Source organism: Chlamydomonas reinhardtii, chromosome 6, assembly GCF_000002595.2.
Source record: "Chlamydomonas reinhardtii strain CC-503 cw92 mt+ chromosome 6, whole genome shotgun sequence".
Classification (NCBI taxonomy): domain Eukaryota; kingdom Viridiplantae; phylum Chlorophyta; class Chlorophyceae; order Chlamydomonadales; family Chlamydomonadaceae; genus Chlamydomonas; species Chlamydomonas reinhardtii.
Window position 1 is genome coordinate 1,869,664 of NC_057009.1, and position 15,623 is coordinate 1,885,286.

At 63.5% G+C, this 15,623-nt stretch overlaps 4 protein-coding genes across 4 annotated transcripts; 3 read left to right on the plus strand and 1 right to left on the minus strand.

Annotated features, from left to right (window-relative positions):
- The first annotated feature begins 15 nt into the window (after positions 1-15).
- On the plus strand, positions 16-3,907 carry CHLRE_06g263100v5 (uncharacterized protein). The gene is made up of 9 exons (XM_043062822.1): positions 16-316; positions 422-587; positions 800-869; positions 1,139-1,165; positions 1,318-1,390; positions 1,519-1,577; positions 1,670-1,746; positions 1,951-2,022; positions 2,185-3,907. Exons 2-9 carry the CDS (start codon positions 454-456, stop codon positions 3,473-3,475), a joined length of 1,803 nt encoding a protein of 600 aa, XP_042923528.1. The 5' UTR covers positions 16-316; positions 422-453; the 3' UTR covers positions 3,476-3,907.
- Positions 3,908-3,965: 58 nt separating this feature from the next.
- CHLRE_06g263150v5 (uncharacterized protein) lies at positions 3,966-8,990 on the plus strand. Its single transcript, XM_043062823.1, has 9 exons — positions 3,966-4,128; positions 4,230-4,288; positions 4,385-4,495; positions 4,780-5,031; positions 5,457-5,560; positions 5,741-5,895; positions 6,237-6,408; positions 6,742-6,795; positions 7,087-8,990. The coding sequence occupies exons 1-9, from the start codon at positions 4,094-4,096 to the stop codon at positions 7,996-7,998; spliced, it is 1,854 nt and encodes a 617-aa protein (XP_042923529.1). The 5' UTR covers positions 3,966-4,093; the 3' UTR covers positions 7,999-8,990.
- Positions 8,991-9,622: 632 nt separating this feature from the next.
- On the minus strand, positions 9,623-11,565 carry CHLRE_06g263176v5 (uncharacterized protein). The gene is made up of 2 exons (XM_043062824.1): positions 11,137-11,565; positions 9,623-10,991 (listed from the first exon to the last, which is right to left on the minus strand). Exon 2 carries the CDS (start codon positions 10,939-10,941, stop codon positions 10,570-10,572), a length of 372 nt encoding a protein of 123 aa, XP_042923530.1. The 5' UTR covers positions 10,942-10,991; positions 11,137-11,565; the 3' UTR covers positions 9,623-10,569.
- Positions 11,566-11,660: 95 nt separating this feature from the next.
- CHLRE_06g263200v5 (uncharacterized protein) lies at positions 11,661-15,177 on the plus strand. Its single transcript, XM_043062825.1, has 8 exons — positions 11,661-11,809; positions 12,197-12,281; positions 12,590-12,658; positions 12,956-13,047; positions 13,375-13,432; positions 13,750-13,856; positions 13,983-14,083; positions 14,270-15,177. Exons 1-8 carry the CDS (start codon positions 11,773-11,775, stop codon positions 14,300-14,302), a joined length of 582 nt encoding a protein of 193 aa, XP_042923531.1. The 5' UTR covers positions 11,661-11,772; the 3' UTR covers positions 14,303-15,177.
- Positions 15,178-15,623: the final 446 nt, after the last annotated feature.

A 15,623-nucleotide genomic window follows, 5' to 3' on the forward strand; every position in this document is an offset into this window, starting at 1 on the left:
CGACTGTAAACATACATTTATATGTTTCCTGCCTTTCTGCCTGAACACTCGCGCTGGTGCCCAAGCGTTTGCTCCCTGAACGCCCTCTCGCTGCAGCTTGCTTCCAGGCTGCTGGTTTTGAACACGCGAACTATCACTCCTGCAGCAGCTTGTGCTTAGTCACCGCGACAGCCGCGTGCCCGCGCGCTGACAGCCACACCTAGTCGACGAACCCGGCTCGGCGCGGCTTCTGCGTCGACCCCGCTGGCCACGCAAGGGGCGGCAGAGCTTAGTGCGCTCAGAATGTAGGCCGTGAAGTGCCGGCACGCACTGTAAGGTGAGGGGGCCGGTCACGTGGGCTGGGTACTGCGCATCCCTGTCCTGTCTCCTGCACACTAGGTTCTGACATGCACGTTGCTCTCTCGAACCCCTGCCACCACAGCGCGCTGTGAGGACGTGCAGCGTGTAGAGCCCATGGACGAGTTTGAGGAGCTTGGGGACGAGTTTCCCGACATTCATGGCTTGTTCCTGTACTACAATGACCTGTACTTCGGCGGCGTGCTGCTGTCCAACACAACTGTTGCATGGAGCTCAGCCCGCATGACCTCGTGAGTGGCGGTGCTGTGGTGGCCGTGATTGAATGTTGGTAACGCAAAGAGCTCGGAAAGGAGTTTGCAGGGAGCTTTGTCATGTGGGTCGGGTCTGCCTAGCGCTCACAGGCGGTAAAAAAACCCACAGGTGCGCACCTGACCCAGATTGCCCTGCCCTGCTCCTGACCGCTGTGTCTGCCGGCGTCTGGTTGGCTGTCTTGGCCGCGCAGCTGCGGTGGCACTTGCCGCTACCACCCGCAAGCCGGCTGTGAGATCCGCCTCAGCGAGCCGCTACTCAAGGTAGGACTGGCGTGGGCGTATGCCAGTGACGAGGGGGAGGCAAGGGGAACACGAACTGTTGCCGGCTGGCTTTGCGTGTTTCCTCTGTTGCGCTGCCTAGCACTAGGCCGGCAAATGGAGCGCCCTTGTGGCATATGGTTATTGCGTTGAACGGGATGTTTGGAATTCTGCCGTTGTTTGAAAGAGCTCCAAAGGGCTGGTTGCTCTGCCTTCAACGCAAATGGCCCACTGACGGCCCGCTTTGCTGCTTCGTACGCGCATGGTTGCAGCTCCGGCCAGTCCGTGACATGAAAATGGTGAGTGATACATACCCGCCGCGCGCTACCTCTACGCGCTGTGTCCATACGCCTCCCATCCACCTGCACTCCCTCGCCACCTGCAGCACAGTCAACATGTGAAGTGAGCCGGCGGCGCTTGGCTCAAACTTGTGCCGTTTGTTCATTTGCAGGTGCTGCTGCACGAAATGATCCACGCCCACAACATGACACTGAAGATCTACGACCCTGACCCCGGAGGGCACGGTGAGCGGCGAGCTGGTCTGAAGCACCTTTGCATGACCTTCCGGGCATGGCGCAGAGGTGCCTCCAAAGCCGCACCGTCAGCAGCTTGCTTTGGCCCTCATCCCTGCAATCTGCCGTTCCCACTGCAGGGCCGCCGTTCAAGGCGCTCATGGACAAGATCAACAAGTCAACAGTACCGGATCCTCAGGTGAGCGCAATGCACACATGTGCTTCTCCACATCAAGTCACGAGCCCTGCCATCATCGCACCCGAACCAATTCCGCTGTTGCCTGTCTGCAGCGGCCGCCCGGCGGCTACAACATCACCACCACTCACAGCATGCACGGCGAGGTCAATAACTACCGCACCCACCACTGGTGCGCACGGGCGCACCCGTACGGGCTCTTCCGGGCGTGGGACTGCACCATCTCAGTGGTGGGATTGCACCACCTCACTCGGGGCACTGTCCACAACAGCTGCGCATGGCGGCCTGGTCTTCGGGGCCCTCGATGTGACACGCACCACCCAGCGGTCCTTTCCATTGCTGGCGCGCCCTGGCCCACTGCTGGTCCACGTCGCAGGGAGTGTGACCGCTGCAAGAAGCTGATCCGGCGCTCCATGAACCGCCCGCCGCAGGAGGCCGACTGCTTCGGGTGAGGGCCATCGGCGGGAGCTGTAGAGGGGAGAGACGAGCCGGGGCGCGCCGTGCCGTAGTGAAGTCCCGTTGCTGATATTTGCGCGTCTGGGCACAACGCACCTTGCACTGCGCTGCGCACCACGCCTCATGCCGCGCCTTTGTGCCGCAACGCCCGCAGCATCCGCACGCGGGGGCCCACGGGCGCCGCATGCCGCGACCCCAACTGCGCCTACCACGTGCACATCCGCACCTGTGGCGGCACCTTCGTCAAGGTCAAGGAGCCGGAGAAGCCGCCCAAGCACAAGCCGCAGAAGCAGTCGGCCTCCGCGTCCGCCTCAGCAGGGTTGGCGGGGGCGGCGGGGGCGGCAGGAGGGTCCGGCGCAGGCAAGAAAAAGGCATCCTCGGTGCCACCGGTGCTGCCGCCGGGCCAGCGCAGCATAGACAGCATGCTGGGCTTGAAGCGGCCGGCGGTCGGCAGTGCCTCTCCTGAGAGCCCAGGCTCACCGCGTCCGCGCATTGCGGCTGGCGGCGCCGCCGCAGCGGCAACTAGCACCTGTGATGCAGTTGCAGGTGCTGGAGCTGACACTGGCGCTGGGGCTGCGGGAGGCAAGGGGCGGGTCAGTACCAGCGCAGCAGCCGATGGCACTGCGGGCATGGCAGCACGGGGCGGACCGGCGTCTCGGGGTGCAGCAGGAGGCGGTGGACAGGGATCGCGGCCAGGCTCAACTCTCGGCAGCGCCTCTGAGGCCCCTGAAGCTCAAGGCGGAGCAGCAGCAGCAGCAGCAGCAGCAGCCACTGGCGGTGTGCCGCCGCCCGACGCGCCGGACCCCACGCCCATGTCAGCGGATGAACTGCGGCGCAGGTGCGCGGAGGCGGCACTCGCGCGCTTTGGCGGCGGCTACAGGGCTGACGGCGGCGGCAGCGGGAAAGGCGGCGGCAGCGGCGGCAGCGCTGGGCCGCTCGGGCCCAGGCCACCACTACAGGCTGTAGCCGGTAGCGCCGCTGCCGCCCCGTCAGGTGGTGGCACGGGCACGTACACAGGACCGACTGCGTCCGGACTGCCGCCGCAAGGCCGGAGCCACGCCGAGCAGGACAGCAATCTTGGTCCAGGCCACGACGCCGCCGGCAAGGCCGGCAGGACCAGCACCAGCGGCGTTGCGCCGAGCCCTGGGGCTCCATCGCTATCTGGCTCTGCGGCAGCGCCGGCGCACGCCGCGGCGCCAGCAACTGTGCCCGCAGCCAAAGCCGCACCGCAGCCGCAGGCGCCGCCGTGGCCGCCTGACGTGGACGTGTTGCTGGTGGACGACTCGGACGATGAGGATGGCGTCGATGGAGGGGCGCAGCAGGAGCAGGAGCAGGAGCATGGAGAAGCACAGCTGGAGGGCGACAGGGTGGCAGGGCATGGGGGGCCGCAGGGCAGCGGCGGCGACGCAGAGATAATTGATCTGGTGGATTCGGATGACGATTGACGGATATGGCTACGCGGATTAGGCAGACACGGTGCGCATTGGCAGAATGCCAAGGCATGGAAGGATTCTGGTACGTAACAGCGCTGCGTAGTCATGCGTTTGGTCTTTGGTCGTTTCGTTTTCTCAAGCGCCCGTGCCTGACCCCTGCACCTGCTTGTGTTCGAACGCTCTCGGCGCGACGGGTGCACGGCCTGCATACCTAGCGCTGGCGTAGCAGGCTGTGAAAGTAGGACGTGAGTCAAGTGACGCGTCAACCTACTCGAGTCTGGAACGGTCTGGATGGGGATGGGGGGCCGGGCGCTTGACTCAGCGCAATGAGTGATGGCCGTCCGGAATGACTGTGCATAGACGTCGGGCCCAAAACAGTTCACTGCCTGACATTCACGTTTATCACGTCATTCAAGAACACTGAAGGCCGTCACGAACCGCAAACCCTGTCCTGAAGTGACTGTTCCTTCCCTTGTTGCTTGGAGATCGTTGTGTGCCTTAGCAGCATGAACTAGGGGCAGCCCTAGGCTTCCGCAGAGTCGTAATAACACCTGGGCGCAGGCTTGAAATGTGTAGCTGAACTCCGCGTAAACGAGGGCGAGGCCGGCAAGCGGCCAGGAGCGGACTTCAATGAATTTCTTAAGGAAACTTAGCGAAAGGTTCAAGTGAGTTGCGGGCTCTGAGGCCCCCTACTTATAAACCGGCCGCCCAGGCTGTACGCGCCAAACGAGCCCCGAACATGCCCTTGTACCCAATGCATGAACAGGGAGCAAGCTGCTGCACGCAAACTCGATGGAGGCACGCTTTGCGGGAAGCAGGGAGCGGGTAAGACCACGGGGGCGAATCGCCGAGTGGGCGCCGTGGACTGTGCTCTTGGCATTGTCGTTGTCTTGTTACGCACGTTGCTCCGCCGTGTTTCAGATGGCGAACCGCCCGAGTGCAACCCGCGCCTCTGCAAGACCAACACGACCATCCTAGCTTCGCACTCCGGCCCGGACACGGGAGTGGCGGTGTACAAGCAGTTTGCGCCAGGCAAGCGGGGTCAAGAGGCGGGAGGTTCTGCAGGCATAGCGCATAAAATCCTGCGTGTGGGTGTGGTGAAAGCCTCTCACCCCTTGGCGGCCATGTGCACAAGTATCGGCGCTAGCACCAGTTCCCAGCCCGCGCCTGCCCGCGCTGCCGGCTGGGGGAAGGGTGGCGCTTCGGGCTCCCCGCACGGGCCACACGCCTGCTTAGCTTCCCATTTCATCCAGAACTGCTTGTTATCACATGCCAGCACCGCTGCTGCTACACGCCTCCACACCATATGCCCGTAGACCTGCCGGCGACATGGGACAATCCCGTGGACTGGGCGTACGGCATCTCCGTGTCCATGTACGACCTGGGGCCCACGGGCCGCCGCAACGGCGAGCCCGTCGCGGACTGCTTCGGCATCCTGGCCTATCAGGAGGGGGCTATCCTGGCCGTGGCGGACGGCGTGAACTGGGGCGAGCCGCCGCGGCGCGCCGCGCGCTGCGCCGTGCTGGGCTGCCTGAGCCACATGCACAAGGCGCTCCGGCAACACGAAAGTGCGTTGGTGGTTTGGGGAAGGAGCGTTTGGGGGAAGGAGAGTTGGGGGGAAGGATTTGGGAGGGATGGTGGGAGCTGCGGGGGGAGAGGCTGGCAAGGCAGGCGCAATCAGGGCGCGTGGGGAAGTGGGTGGCAGATGTGAAGGCTGGCAGGGGCCAGCCGGGGCAGCCGCGGCAGCAGCGGAAGGGCATAGGTGGCCCACGGCCCGTGGGTGGGTCGCCGGCCCGGCTCTTTGAAAAGAGCCATGGCAAAGGACGTCTCCAAGTTGTGCACGTGCCTGTCCTGCCACCGCCTTTCGACCCGCACCCGCTCGCCACACATGCCTCAGCCCTTCCGCTCCTCTGCCTCACCTCCTCCCCTCACTGCCTCCTTCTCCCTCTCTCCGCCCCGCCTCCCCGCCTCCTCCTCCCACCTGCCTGCGCAGCCGACTCCTTGCTGGACTGCCGCACGGTGTTCAAGCACCTAGTGGAGTCCATCCCCGCCAGCCAGAAGCTCATCCTGCAGCAGTTCGGCACGCTCACCACGCTGGTGTGTGCGTATGTCAGTACCATGTATGCCAGTACCGTGTATGCGAGTATGGGAGGGGGGCTGATCCTTGAAGACGTAGTCTGTTCCCTGCCACAAGCTTTCTCAGGAGGGACACACCGACGCAGCTGACAACCCTCCTTCGGCCCCGCCGCCGCCGCCAACTGCCGCGCACATGCGCAGGTGGTGAGCGTGGTCCTGCCGCTCAAGTGGGTGCGCAGCCCGGGCCGCTGGGCCGCCATCACCATGACGGTGGGCGACAGCGCCGCCTACGTGTACCGCGCCGCCAGCAAGACAGTGGAGGAGGTGACGGCGGCGGCGCATGCGGAGGGAGCGCGGTGAGCGGCGGGGCAGCTGGGAACAGGGGCTGGGGCTGGGGAGGGTGGGGTCTGGTGTGGAATGGGGCGGGTGGGGGCTGGTGTGCTGGTTGAGCAGGATGGGCGGAAAAGCGCTGTATGTTAGGGTGCGACGAGGGCTTGGGTAGACGAGGAAGCGGAGCCGCCGGTGGGGGTTGCTGGGATGCGGGCAGGCAGATGACGCTGGTGTCTGAGATTGGGGGCTGCACCCGCCACCATGTCGCAGCGCTGCTGTTTGCTTCTGCCTGTTGTTTTCTTAGCTAATCATGAATGTAATCCCCATCAAACCCGCGTTCCTTACCTCCCTCCGCCCCTCCATCCAGCGACCCGCGCTGGTGCCCGGGCGCGCTGGGCTACGCCATGGGCGAGGAGCCGGACCTGGCCAACATGATGCTGTGCCTCACCTTCCTGGACGAGGGCGACTTCGTCTTCCTCACCAGCGACGGCGTGGCCGACAACTTCGACCCCGTGATCCGCAAGATGGCGCGCCACCAGGTGAGGTGGTGGCGGTGCGTGGTGGCGTGGTGTGTGTGTGTGTGTGTGTGTGTGTGTGTGTGTGTGTGTGTGGTGTTGTGTTGTGGTGTATGTGTGTGTGGTGTTGTGGGGTGTGTGTGGTGGAGCGGGGCGGTGCATGGTGGGGTGGGGTGGTGGGGTGGGGTGGCGTTGAGGAGTGGGGAGGACAGGGAATGGTGTTGGGTGTCAGGCGATGGCCCTGGGGGGGGGGAGGAATGGAGCCGCAGCCGGGCGTTGTACATGCCAGGCGCATTTTGAAGCATCTTGAGTTTCCTGGATCACTGAACGCTACTTCTTTCACCTGACGCATTGCAGGTCCTGGAGTCCGGTGATGGCGACCTCCCAGCTCTGTCGCCGGCAGAGTGCCAGGTGGGTCCATTGAAAGGTCTGGATGGCTGCGTGTGCCGCCCAGGGTAACCGGCGAGCACAGGGTGGCCGAGTGAGCATGCAGCGGCCACTGAATGGCGCCGGCAGCTGTATGTGGCCGTGTGTGCAAGCAGCTGTGGCCGTGGCGTCAGTACGCAGGCACTGCGCGGCGCACTACCACGGCACCTACAGCTGCTTTGCCGACGTGAATGGGACCGCAACTGTTCAACAATAACTGCATCCTGCTTTCTTGAATGTATCCTTATCCTTAACACTTGTCCTTGACTCCAACAGGCCAAGGCGATGGACCTGCTGCGGGACGTGCTGGTGGACGCCGACCGCCGCCTGTCCGCCTCCCCACACGGCGCCGACAGCGCAGCAGCCTCGCCGCGCAGCGCCAGCGGCCGAGGCCTGGGCCTGGGCGGCGGCGGCGGCAGTGGCGGCGGCGGCGGCAGCCGCATGACCGCCCGCGGCCTGGCGGAGCAGCTGCTGCAGCACGTGTACGACGTGACGGAGGAGCAGCGGCAGCACGTGGAGGCGCGCAACCGCGACCGGGAGCGCTCGCTGAGCCGGGAGCACGCCCCCGGCTCGGGCCCCAGCCTCGGCACGGACCACAAGCACGGCGGCCTCATGGGTCTGGCGCCCCTGGCGCGGCCGCCCGGCAAGATGGATCATGCGACGGTGGCCGCCTACCAGGTGGGCCGCCGCACGGCCGCCTCGGTGGCCAAGAGCCGCGCGCGGCTGGCGGCGGTGGACGCGTCGGCGCCCACGCTGCCCTTCATGGCGGCGCAGGCGGCGCCGGCCAACTCGACCGCGTCGGCGCGCAGTATTGTGCGGCAGGGGACGTCGGGCGGCGTGACGGCGGCGGCGGTGCCGGTTGCGACGGCGGTGCCGGTGGCGACGGCGGTACCGGTTACGACGGCGGTGCCAGTGGCGACGGCGGTACCGGTTACGATGACGGTACCGGTGGCGCCGGTGGGGCTGGCTTCGGGGCCCTCGGCGTCCGGGCCCTCGGGTGCCTCCGCGGCGTCGGCGTCGGCGTCCGCAGCGGCGTCGGCGGTCAACAATGGCAGCACCACCAGCGCCAGCCATGTGTCGGGGTCGCTTGCGGTGGTTGGGGGCGGGAACGGAGCCGGAAGCGGGACGGTGTCGGAAGCGGGCGAGGGCGCGGCGGCAGCGGCGGCGCATGTGGCGGAGAAGGGGTGACCGCTGCGGCGGCTGGTCGTGTGAGGCTTAGGCTAGGCCTTGCCAAAGAATGCGGCAGTGTGTGGGCGATTGGACTAACAGCAAATGAACGCGTCCCTACTGTGGTATTTTCCTGAGACTGCAAACCGCGCGGCGGCAGTGGCGGCGCAGGGCTAGGCAGCGGTGGCGGCAGCGGCCCTGGGCCCAGCAGTGGCGCCGTGCATGTGCGTAGCGGAGGGGGCAGGCAAGGCCACGTGGAGGAGGAGAGCGCGGCGCCGTCCCAAGAAACGGCGCCGGCGCGCAGGTTGAGGCCTGCCGGTGTCTGGTTAGCAGTCTTTGCTGGCGAGCATAGCATGGCACGGTGTGTGGCAGCATGTATTCCTGTTTGGTTTGTTGCGTGTGGTTTGTTGCGTGCTTTGCTTGTGCTTGACAGGGAGACATGGCTTGACGCATGGCGGGCCGTGCAAACCAACCCCGGCTAGCTATGTCCGGGAGATGAGGTAAACGGTTGCGGCTCAGGCGGGAGACGTGGCGTGGGCGCAGCCCACTTGTCCCTATACATCTTGTCATGAGATTGTTGCTTAGGCGAACCGTGGTACGTCTCCATGACCCTGTATTCCTGCGGATATCTTTGTTCTCGGTGTGTCGCTGTGGTGGTGTCTCTGATGTGCACTTGACCACGTCTGGTGAAGCTGTCGCCACTCGTTGGTGGACTGTCTCGCTAGGGGACCATGTCCGAGAATGGGTCGGTATTGCACGTGCGTTTAAACGTGAATGAGAAATATAAGCCAGTGTGAATGGGCTCATAATAAGCGGCTTGGGGGCTTGCCGAGTCTAGTATTGAGTCGTTTGGGCTGTTGGGTTGGTTGAGCGCGCCGGTCAGACGAGCCAAGCACCGTATCCACACACCCATAGGGCAAGCGCAGGCCGGCATCGAATGCACAATGTGTGACAGTTGGCCCGCTTCGGTCGCTTGCGTCCTCCACAAGGCGCATGTGTAACACAAGTCGGTGAATGAGTATTACACGCGGTCCCTTCCCGGGTTTGCGAGTCTAAGCGGACACGTTTCACAACGACGACATAATGCTAGCTTTTCCGCCAGGTGTGATTCTGGTCAAGGGGAGTGATGACTCGTATGTGGTCCTGCAGGCAGGCAGCTAGCCCTCCACGGCACCACAGTCTACAGCCAATCGACGGGCTGTAGTGCTGCGGCTGCTGACTGAACTCATGTGCTGCTGTGTGGGAGTTAGGCGGCGGCCTTGCTCATGCTGCGTGCACACCACGCACGGCGGTGCCACCAGCAGCCGCGCTTTCCAGCTATGGCGACCAGCGCCAGTCCGACGTCACCGTTACGTTCGAGGCCCATGCATGCTACGGGCTACCAAGGGCTAGACACGTCACCAATGCTAGCTCCCCCCGGCCACTTGCGCCAGCTGGGCTGGTGTTGCCGTCATGGGTGATGGGGGCCATCCATCCGTCTTGGGCGGGTGGACTCGTCTGCCTGCGTGCCGTGTATCGCCAGCTGTGCTGTGGTCCTGATAGCTGCACAGGGCGAGCCGACTGAGCAGCGGAATCCCGCTGCACCAGCCAGCACCGGCAGGCTGTGGCGCCGCGCAGCAGGAGCAGCTCATCCGCCCGGCGCTTATGAATGCGGATGTTACAGAGGGGACAGTCCCAGCACCCGAAGACGCCGAGCCATCACATGCTATCAGGGCCCGACTTGACTCCACCAACCCCGACTTTGCTGCAAACCCTCCCGCGGGCAAAGTCCGTGTGACTCCGCGCACAGTGAGTCCTAGCCAAGCCTCAACCCGCCAGAGCCCCACCGCTGTGCCTCAACGCCACAAGCCTAGGCACAGGAGTGCCGGGAAACGTCTAGGCCGCAGGACACACGCACAGTGCACGCACTAACCAGGGCGCAAGCGTCCAGGTACTAGAACGGTCGCCCACACGTGCATCCTGCCCACACACAAAGCCACCAAACACGCACAACCTCTCACGGCGAGGGAGGCGGGGAATCAGCGTCATACGGCAAGCGCAAAACCATGCCGTCACCAACAGCCCGAGATATGAAAGGATGCGCAGACGGCACAGCGTCCCAACCCTTTGGCCTGATACCCAAAGTCACAAACGTCTGGAGACGACCCCAGAAGTCAGCTACGACGGCAAGCCCAATGCTCAGCACCCGGGCCGACGGCAGCTTCGCTCGCGCCGCCAACCCGGCCATAATCACACGCTGCCGACCAAAGTCCAGGGCAGACATAGCCAGGGGAGCCTCCCCTGCCCATAGCCATCCCCACACTTTCCCGCAGTGACAGCGCAACAGTGCAGTCCCAAAACCAGTGACGCCGGTCCCCGTCCTGCATGTCAGCCCCACACGCCCAACACGGGTCAACAGCAATGCCGCGCGCACGCTCGCTAGCATGCCGTGGAAACGCCCAGCAAGCGTTGGCGGCCACACGCCACAGTGCTTCCTTGTGATGGTTCTCCCATTTCAGCGACCACAAGCGGGCCAAGGTGCACACGAAGGCCCCCGCCGCCAGGGCAGCCTCCACCCCCGACACACCCGCGTCGCACACATATTGCAAATGCTTAGCCTTCAGGGCGGCTAACTGTGGAGCCATTTGTAGCACGGTCCCCGCCTTCACCGTGTAGGCAGTGAGCAGGATGGGCCTGGATGGGCGGCCCCCCGCACTGCAACCATCCAAGCCCCCGCACCACCTGTTGCACCGACTCCGCCGTAGCACTCACGACGTCGGCCGCCGGGAGCGGCAGCGCGGCGGCAGGCCCCCGAGCCAGCTGGGCCGCACGCGCGGCGGCAGCCCAGCCAGCGGGAAGAAGGGCCACCGCCGCCGCAAACCGGTCGGCCGCCTCTTGAGGCGACGCCGGCCCCGGCAGGGGCGACGGCAGGCGCGCCCGCGTACTCCAGTGCAGCACCCGCCGCCACACAGCAGTCACATACATTTACACGCTTCACCAAACCGGGAGCCCCACGCCCAAGGGCGTGTACATGCCTGCAGTTCGTTCAGGCGGATTACAAGTGAAGGGACAGCCCGACAAGCGGGGGCACGCCGTACCCACACCGCGAGGGGCCATCTTCGACCCAGAGAAACAACATCCGCCCCCTGGTTGGCTGCCGACCTTCATAGTGTTACGCACATGAGTCGGCGCTTATGGAGTCGTCCGGGTGACTGCGGTAGAATCGCCCACCGGCAAGCCGGAGCTCGCGCCCGCGCCTTGTCAGCGATGAGCGAGCGCGCCCGCCTTGCGCCCGCCCCCGGACAAGTCGTTGTCGTCTAAAAGAGAGCTCGTGCAGTGAATAGATGCGTGAACCTGAACGAAAAGGGAGTAGTATTATATCGAACCGGCACGCTGAAGACGTCGCCTTCTTGAACGCTGCGTCCTATCATTTATAACATAGTGTTACATACGTCAGTTGGAGCCAATTGTGTTTTCGCGCTTGTGGGACACGAACCCTCACTCTCTTTTTCTGCTGCTGCCGAAGACCGTCAGAGTTTAAGTGCTGGCGCTATAGGACTTATTCATTGAAGGTCTAGGACACCCGTCTTGCAGAACATCAGCTAAAATAGGACCAGCAGATCATGAAAGCGTCCCTGTCGTATTTTCCCAATGGCGTTTATAAGGGGCCGCGCCTAACCTGTAAACCTCGACAGTTGCTGCCTGCAAAGTTATCTGCAACTCGACAAAGTAGGCTGCCCGCCGACGGAATACGCCCAGCGTTAAGCGCATTCGCCCTGAGACCAGCAGCAGCAGCCTTCGAGCGCCGCCTGCAAGATGTCGCATCCTGTCATCTCATCTTACATGAACCAGGGTGGGTGCGGGTGCGCGTTGGTCATCAGCGAGGCGCACGGGAGCGGTCAGGCTGGCTATGCCATGTCGAGTGCTTTCAACGGCGGTGCCCACGCGCCCAACGCTGGGCGTCGCGACGAGGCGAGACGAGAAATGGATACGCGCTTTGATGTTGATCGTATGGTGTCGGTCGCGGGAGCTTGCGGTGCGCGCTGCGAGCGAGAGTTTCTCGACTGTGAACGCCGAGTCACTGCTGCTCCCAGACGGCCAGGCAGCGTCACATGGAAACGCAACGACCACCCGCATTTGGTATTCGAATTGAGGACCGTTACGCGGTAGTCATATGCCTAAGGCCCTCTGCCACTAAGGTGCCTGCCGGTCAACGCCCGTCACGTTGCGACATGCGCAGGCGGGCCCAAGGTCGTATACCACGCAAGGGCCTCTGAGAAATATGGACTCTACGTCAAATGCATGGCGTGTTGGTCGTTCAACTGGTGCGTGGCTAGGCCGAGCTTGTTCGCATACGGCGGTATGCGCCTTTCGGACTTCCGGCGCCCCCTGCTTTCTCCCTCCCTTGACCATTCATTCACCTCCGGGACCAGCCCCTCTGACTGATCGCTGGCACGGCGTCTCAGTAATTAACCTTGCGACTAGGCACAGCGCTTTTCAGGATACACAGCCAAGGCTGTGTATCGCAAGCCAACTGCTTTGATGCCGTCAGGTCTGACTCGCTCCCTCCCATCGTCCCGCACTCATGTGGCCCCATCACACCCACTCGTACCGCCGCTCTTCTGTTCCACAGGCTGGTGCCCTGCGATGAAATGGTCAGCCGCACCTACCTGACGGTCTACGAGAACAAGATTGAGTACAGGCAAGTAGCACCACACGCATTGTTTCACTCCCGATAACCATAAGATGTCCCGCATCTTATCTCCCACGGGCGTCTAGACGCGACCGCGACCTACCCACGGGCTTCTAGACGCGACCTGCCCCGCACACGCCCTCTCCCACGCACACGCACGTCAAGCGCCACTGATTCTTTAGTACCACAGTAATCTCGCCCCCGCCGGCTGTGGTCCCTGGCCCTTCCTTGCCATGAATCTTCCCCCCCCCCTTGCGTGCTTCTCCCGCCGCCCGCCCGCCCCTTGCCCTCTATCCTGGCCTGCAGCTGGCCCTTCCCCGCCTGCTGCTGCTGCACCTGCGACCAGACCACCACCATCCACCTGGACCGGCCCGTCGCCTCCAAGGCAGCCAAGGCCGGTGAGAAGGGCGCGGGGGCCTTCAAGTCGTCAAGCCCCGTATAGGACGGCATGGCTTGAAGCCATGCACATGCACCAGCTTTTGCATATAAGCCGGCATCAATCAAAGCAACGCAGAAGTGATGCCAGCAGCTGCCCATCCGCGCACATAGCCGTCACATGCATATTACGGAGGCCGCAGTCCGTGACACCCCTTTCCGTGTTGTTGCGGTGACGCCACGCCCTCCGCTCTTTCCCTCACGCACCATAACCTTCCATCACCCCCGCCCGCGGCCCTGGTTGTATATCCCACGGCTCAACCCTCTCGCCCCCTCCGCCAACCACACAGCGTGCTGCTCACCGTGCTGCACTCACTGCTCCTTCTTCCCCACCTGCTGCGACATGTGGTGAGCTTATGCGAGCTGTCTGGCGGTGGTACATGCTTCGGGTTGGGCGAGAGCGAGAGCGCGACAGAAACGGTTCGTTATGAGGGTGTTAGGGCTTCGTGGCTTCGTGCCGCCCGTGCGCGCATGTGGCAGCGGCATCATCTGCTGTGTGTGCTGGCCCTGCTCTACGGCCCTCATCCCGGAACTCAGGCCTTCCGCGGCCGCCTCGCCTCGCCGCGGCGACCCCTTGCCACCTAGGCACTCATCACCTGCGTTATGACTCTGGCTGCCTGCTGACCGCCCTTCCCCTCCCTGCCCCTTCCCGTCGTGCCCCGCAGCGGCGAGGGAGTTGTGATCTACGGCGCGGGCATGTGCACCACCCGCAAGGTGGCCGAGGCCGGCGTCACTAACTGCGGCCTGCCGCGCGGATGGATGTTCTTCTGCGGTAAGCAATTGTAACAGTAGTGGATGCAGCGTAAGGAAGGACAACTGCAGGCCCCAGCCACCAAACCCGCCGCGGCTAAGCCACGAGGCTGACATGCTGCTCGCCCGTCCGTCCCGCCGTCCCCAGGCTTTGACAACGCCGACGAGATTGCGCGCCACATCAATGAGGCGCGCCAGGCCTGCCTCGCGCGCATCAGTGGGGCGCAGCCCGGCAGCGGGGCCAACCAGGTGCGTCAGACGCGTGTGAGGCGCCCGCCCTGGCGCAGCACCGCATCGATAATGAAAGCACACAGTTCACGCACATGCATTGCGTGGCCTCGCAAATTGTGGTGTGTGTTTGCTCGGGTGGTGAACTCGCTGGGCCTGGCTATCTACATTCGATCATTCACACAGTTGCTTGCACGCCCGCCGCAGGTGTACCCTGACAAGCAGAACATGCAGCGTTAAGCGTGTCTGCAGCGCCAGCTGTGGGTGAAGCCGAGAGCTTTTGCTAATGCCTTTATTCATTCACGTGAGCACGTATTGGGGGATCATGTGGCGTGGCTAGGGTGGGCGCGCGGCGTGCCGGAATCCCGAACAAGCAGCGCAGGATTGTACACCACGTGTTCGTGCGCTGGGCCCAGGTGCAAACTTGGCTGCTAGGTTTGTGTGACACTTCGTCTTGTATGCGGCATTCTCCTTAGTCCTAACTGCCACCTTATTGCTATCACACTGGTATCCCTTGACGTGACACCGCGGTCTGAGAATGAGTCCTTGTGATATTGCCGAGAAGGCTTGACGATGACTGTTCGGAGTCAACTTGGTTCCGTGGGTACATTGCTGCTGTGGCTGCATTGCTGAGATAGTGGGATACCTCCACAGGCCATACCAATAAGCAATCTCAAACCAACAACAGTTGTTTGACGTTGCAGTGTTTGCATTGTGGGTTGTCTGGGGGGCGGGCATCACGCAGCGGTGTAGGGGAAGTGTGACTCCCTACCTAGCACAAGGCCGCACCTGCCTGGCATACGACCGTGCGTTGGCATTGCGTGTGTGTACGGCACCGCATGCACAACTTGCATGGATTCAAGTCGATGAGGACCCACGTCGATCAACAGTGTACATTAAATCATTGATGCATCTCGAAGGCGGCCCACTACCTGACATGGCTGTGGAAATGGTTTGGCGCCGCTCCGGAGCACGACGTCTCAACGCGTCAGGTGGCTGGCTGAGGTGGTGTCGCCGCTCACTAGCCCACTCAAGCTAGTAGGGAGTGGGCAGTGCCGGGGGCCTTGAGCCGCGCGTAGACATCTCGCTGTAACCAGCTGTAACCGCAGCGTCTTCCCACGAAATTATACGGTGCCACACTGCTGTCCCCAAGCCAGTAAGCGCCGCAGCAACCTGCTTGCCGCTGCGATCAGACGCTCACCAATGTTGCAGTGACCGATGCGGCTCCGCAGCTCGGGCACCCAGCCTTGCAGCAGCGCAGGTGGGAGAGACGGCCCGGCGAGGCGGCGAGGCGCCGAGGCGCCGAGTCCTGCCCATGTTAAGCAGTCCATCTGACGCCCCCCACACACTGTGGGCGGGATGGCAGGTTACGACGTTTCGTTCTCAAGAAACAAGGACTCACGGAATGACGCAGCCACGGCAAGCTCGGCATGAGGACATCTCGCAGCCCCCTCCCCTGCCCGCATCCTTTGGCTGCCCGGTCGGTTGGAAGGGCTAGGTTCACTGCCGCCTGCTGTCGTGTTATTGATATGCTTGAAAGAACGCAACACGCACAAGCGAA

Excerpts from the sequence above, each read along its gene's own strand:
- CHLRE_06g263100v5 (XM_043062822.1), top strand. The coding sequence starts at position 454 with ATGGACGAGTTTGAGGAGCTTGGGGACGAGTTTCCCGACATTCATGGC. Across the intron at positions 588-799 it reads AGCTCAGCCCGCATGACCTC|CTGCGGTGGCACTTGCCGCT; the intron begins GTGAGTGGCGGT and ends TTGGCCGCGCAG. Across the intron at positions 1,391-1,518 it reads CCCTGACCCCGGAGGGCACG|GGCCGCCGTTCAAGGCGCTC; the intron begins GTGAGCGGCGAG and ends TTCCCACTGCAG.
- CHLRE_06g263150v5 (XM_043062823.1), top strand. The coding sequence starts at position 4,094 with ATGAATTTCTTAAGGAAACTTAGCGAAAGGTTCAA. Across the intron at positions 4,289-4,384 it reads TTGCGGGAAGCAGGGAGCGG|ATGGCGAACCGCCCGAGTGC; the intron begins GTAAGACCACGG and ends GCCGTGTTTCAG. Across the intron at positions 6,796-7,086 it reads TGTCGCCGGCAGAGTGCCAG|GCCAAGGCGATGGACCTGCT; the intron begins GTGGGTCCATTG and ends TGACTCCAACAG.
- CHLRE_06g263176v5 (XM_043062824.1), bottom strand. The coding sequence starts at position 10,941 with ATGTATGTGACTGCTGTGTGGCGGCGGGTGCTGCACTGGAGTACGCGG.
- CHLRE_06g263200v5 (XM_043062825.1), top strand. The coding sequence starts at position 11,773 with ATGTCGCATCCTGTCATCTCATCTTACATGAACCAGG. Across the intron at positions 12,282-12,589 it reads GCGTGTTGGTCGTTCAACTG|GCTGGTGCCCTGCGATGAAA; the intron begins GTGCGTGGCTAG and ends TCTGTTCCACAG. Across the intron at positions 12,659-12,955 it reads GAGAACAAGATTGAGTACAG|CTGGCCCTTCCCCGCCTGCT; the intron begins GCAAGTAGCACC and ends CCTGGCCTGCAG.